Source organism: Danio rerio, chromosome 22 (genome assembly GCF_052040795.2).
Source record: "Danio rerio strain M-AB ecotype USA chromosome 22, GRCz13ab, whole genome shotgun sequence".
Lineage (NCBI taxonomy): Eukaryota > Metazoa > Chordata > Actinopteri > Cypriniformes > Danionidae > Danio > Danio rerio.
In genome coordinates, this window is record NC_141042.1 from 11,673,626 (window position 1) to 11,677,752 (window position 4,127).

General features: G+C 31.3%; 1 protein-coding gene across 1 annotated transcript; it reads left to right on the forward strand.

Moving 5' to 3' along the window:
- Positions 1 to 341: 341 nt before the first annotated feature.
- Positions 342 to 2,034, forward strand: LOC100536989 (Ig kappa chain V-V region T1-like). Its single transcript, XM_087304015.1, has 5 exons — positions 342 to 449; positions 547 to 882; positions 1,050 to 1,154; positions 1,266 to 1,354; positions 1,443 to 2,034. Exons 1-5 carry the CDS (start codon positions 422 to 424, stop codon positions 1,527 to 1,529), a joined length of 645 nt encoding a protein of 214 aa, XP_087160141.1. The 5' UTR covers positions 342 to 421; the 3' UTR covers positions 1,530 to 2,034.
- Positions 2,035 to 4,127: the final 2,093 nt, after the last annotated feature.

A 4,127-nucleotide genomic window follows, 5' to 3' on the forward strand; every position in this document is an offset into this window, starting at 1 on the left:
AGTGGGTTAGGAATGGCCTGATTGGTGGATCATACATGCTAATGCAGAACCAGCCGTGTTCAATCATAATCACGTGCTCCTCTCGAAATTAGTTTGTGAATAAACTTCACAAAGATATTTTAAAGAATGCTGCTTACCCCAATTACTTCCCAATGAATTCGTTTTTCCTACATTTAAAGGTAGGTCCCAGCAACCAGCATTCTTCAAAATATCTTTGTGTTCAACAAGAGAAGTAAATTGATAAAAGTTTAGTCACACAAGGGAAAGTAAACGATGAGGTGATTTTCATTTTTAAACAAACCCTTTAAATAGAGTTATCGACAGTGGGAGGATAGAGATGTTCTCTTCCTGAAGCTGCACTTCCGCTCACATTCACAATAAAGTCAACCATCTAACTGCATCTGAGTTACACAATCGCAGAATGAAGACGACACTGCTTTTACTCCTCTGTAAGTTTCACTTCATGTTTGATTTTAGTAAAATTTTCTCACAATCTGATTTTTTATTGTCGTGTAAATGATGTACATAAATGTTTTATTTTCACAGATCTGCTGCTGTGGTGTCAAACCATAGGGAGTTTAATTGATAAACGGGTGAATTTAGGAGAAAACGTGACTTTAGACTGTCAGATTGATTTAAAAGAGCTGCATTGGGTTTTCCAGAAACTGACAGATTCTCCAGTGCTGATACTGAGAACTTACTCATCAGAATCTACATCATCTCTTATACCAGAGGAAAGATTCAGAGGCAAATATTCATCCCTCACTTACAGCCGTTTGTTTATTAGCAACATAACTATTGATGAATTAGGAATATATTACTGTATAAAAAGATACAGTTTGGGTTTACAGCTTAGCAACGGCACCAGACTTTACATCACTGGTAAGCTTGTGAATAAATCATGGCAAACCTGAATTGTTGCCAGATATAAATACAGCATTAAACTATTTTATTTTATATTGTTTAGCTTTTATTTTGGTTAGAGATCAACATAATGTTAATGCATATTTCATATTTCTTAGACACAAATCTCTTACCAGAAGCAGCAGAAGATGAGAGTCAGACAGAACCAAAGTCTCAATATCAGACGACGCAGCAGGCTCTGATAGTTTTATACATCATACTGAACATCGTGATGTTTTCTGCAGTAATAGGTGAGGTCGCAGGATTCTGTTTAATGTAAAATAACAGATAATACTCAACACTTTATGATACATATCTTGCAGTTTAGGATGTTAAATGAGAAATGTTGGTGCTGTTTTAAGCCCTATTTCAGATCAAACTTCAACTGTGTAAGAAAAGACGACAACAAAATGAGGAACTGGAGAAGATTTTCTGCACAAATGCGGAAGCGGTATGACATTATCTCTCATTCACTCCTCTAAAGGTGTTGTGATCTTTCTATGTGGACATCAGAATCTCATTTCTGTTTTGTTTTGTAGTTTTCTGAAGTGGAGTTTCGTCTGTTTCACCAAAGGAACAACTTTGGTCCTTTTCAAAAACCAATGACAAAAACTAGACGCATATAATTATTATTATTATTACAGTCTACAGAATCATGTTCTGCTGAATAATGAAAGTAAAATAATGTTCGCTTGATTAATGACTTGTTTCAAATTGACTGATGTTTGTAAATTTTACATAGGTAATGTAAAAATGATGTTTTCAGCATGCCTTCAGTTTGATTTTGTCTTGATAACTATTTTTAATATTAATACAATAACTGTATTTTGTTCAGTATTCATTTCCTTTTTGGTTTTATCAACTAAAAATGATGTAAATAGACAATAAGCAATAAAAAATTAAAAGTAAAAAATTTGGGTTGGTATATTTTTTACTTGCAAAAAAATAATTTACATTTGAAAATATTACTGCAATAGAAATGTTTCAGTTTCGACTGTTTTTTATGCTTTCTATTTGAAAATGTTTGAAATGTAATTTATTCATGTGATGATATTGCATTTTCTGCAGCCGCTAGTCCAAATGTTGTACAGCCTGGTGTTTTCGAAATTAATTTCATGATGTGGTTAACTGAACAGTCAGTAATTATATTATATTATATTATATTATATTATATTATATTATATTATATTATATTATATTATATTATATTATAGTTGTTTGTTCTAATGTTGTGTATGTGTGGTGTTAATACACATTTTAATATAGTTTGTAAATGTTTTCGGTATTGATTCTAAAATGCATTGTCTCACATTTAAGGCTTTAAATACTGTAGTAACATTTTTCTGTCTAACTACAATCCAACTCGCTCTTTAAGATCTCAAAACTCAGGGCTTCTGGTAGTACCTAGAATAGCTAAGTCCACTAAAGGAGGTTAAGCGTTCTCATATATGGCTCCTAAACTTTGGAGTAGCCATCCTGATAATTGTCCGAGCCTCAGACACACTCTCTCAGTTCAAAAGTTGATTAAAGACATGTCTTATTATTAAAGCATATTCACAATGCATCAAACAACTGTAGGATGCGTAAGTTTGCTCCATGCAAGTGAGTGGGCTTGACAAACTAACTGTAGGACACACTCTTCCTGTCTTAATGTTAGAAATACTTCTATGTTTGATATGTGTGTATATATGTGTGTGTGTGTGTGTGTGTGTGTGTGTGTATATAGGACACTATATTATATATTATTTATATATATATATATATATATATATATATATATATATATATATATATATACTAAATAATTGCAGGTTAACTATGTTTACATATAATGTCCGCGCTATACACAACTACTTATCTTTTCTGATTTTGATTGTAATGTAATAATGTGCACCTTGTTAAATTTCATGGAAAAGGGAAATTACTTAAAATGCATTGTTGTTTAATATCTAACAAAAAATTTAATAGAAAAACTGATTTGATATTAGAATTTGTATGAATTCGTATGATCTAATTCATACAATTTAGTACGATTTGCTCATCATCCAATGAAGGTTGGGGTTAGGGGTGGGGTGCCACGTCTCCTTTTTAAAATCATACATTTTGTACAACTGAACATGTACGAATTCGCCACTAAACTGACAAAACGTAAAATACTTACGTTTCCTCATGAGATCAGGCTGGTATATTTCACAATACTTTTCTCATAAGCTCTCAGAAGCAAAACAAATAAAATGTGAGCGAATACAAATTTAAGCAAAATATGAGCACGTCCAATCACTACTTTTAATGAATGCATACAGAATCTACATCAACATTACTCAGCTTTATACTTTAATAAGTATCTAGTTTTTCTTTGGATTGGCAATATTTTCGCCCACTTCCACACAGCTGAAATAATGTAAAATATTATCATTTACTAATTTTTCTCTATCTGAAATTATTTAAAAAAAAAATTTTTAATGTGATGTAAAAACTACATTTTCATCAAATAAGTTGACATTAGTCCAACTGTATTTCCTGATTGGTCGCTTGTCTTGTTATTACCTTATTAATAAATATAAAATGTTTGTTAAAATGTATTGTTTATTTCCAGTCTGCAAGTTTACATAGTGTGAGAAGCATTTAGTTGACTTTACTTGGAGAAAAAAAAAAAAAAAGTATGGAGTATACCATTTATTTTTAAAACGATTTGTTTTTAATAAAAATAGCTTAATTACTTAAGATTAGTTGACTTTGCTTAAAAAATAAAGTAAATCTTTTTCTTTAAAAAACTAAGTAAATGAACTGTTTATAACTATAAATATTAATTAAATTTAACAGTTGTAAGTGACGTTTAGTGACTTTTTAAAATAAAGTACTAGTTGCTTTTTACAGTGTATTTGTAAAGGGTTTATTTACAAATTCAATGTCGATAATTGGGCCTATGTCGTAGGCCATATTGGACACTTGATAAATAAAAACGTCTGGGTGTTTAACATCTTTTTATGGTCTCACTGCTCTTTTCCACTCTGAGTGTGTTTTCTTACAGTTGTGGGTTCTTCAGCTTCATCTCTGGCCTGCTTAATGTCTGAGGTCTGTGTATAAAGTCACGCATTGTGGAAAAAACATTAACGCATGAACCTCTCGTGTCTTTGTCTTCACATTTCTGCTGGTTTGCTCTTTTATTTCGCTCAACTTGGTCAGAATTATTTCACTGCATATCTATTTAAAACAGCCACAGA

Coding starts and splice junctions, on each gene's coding strand:
- LOC100536989 (XM_087304015.1), top strand. CDS start 422: ATGAAGACGACACTGCTTTTACTCCTCT. Junction 1,155..1,265: donor GATGTTTTCTGCAGTAATAG/GTGAGGTCGCAG, acceptor TGCTGTTTTAAG/CCCTATTTCAGATCAAACTT. Junction 1,355..1,442: donor TCTGCACAAATGCGGAAGCG/GTATGACATTAT, acceptor TTTGTTTTGTAG/TTTTCTGAAGTGGAGTTTCG.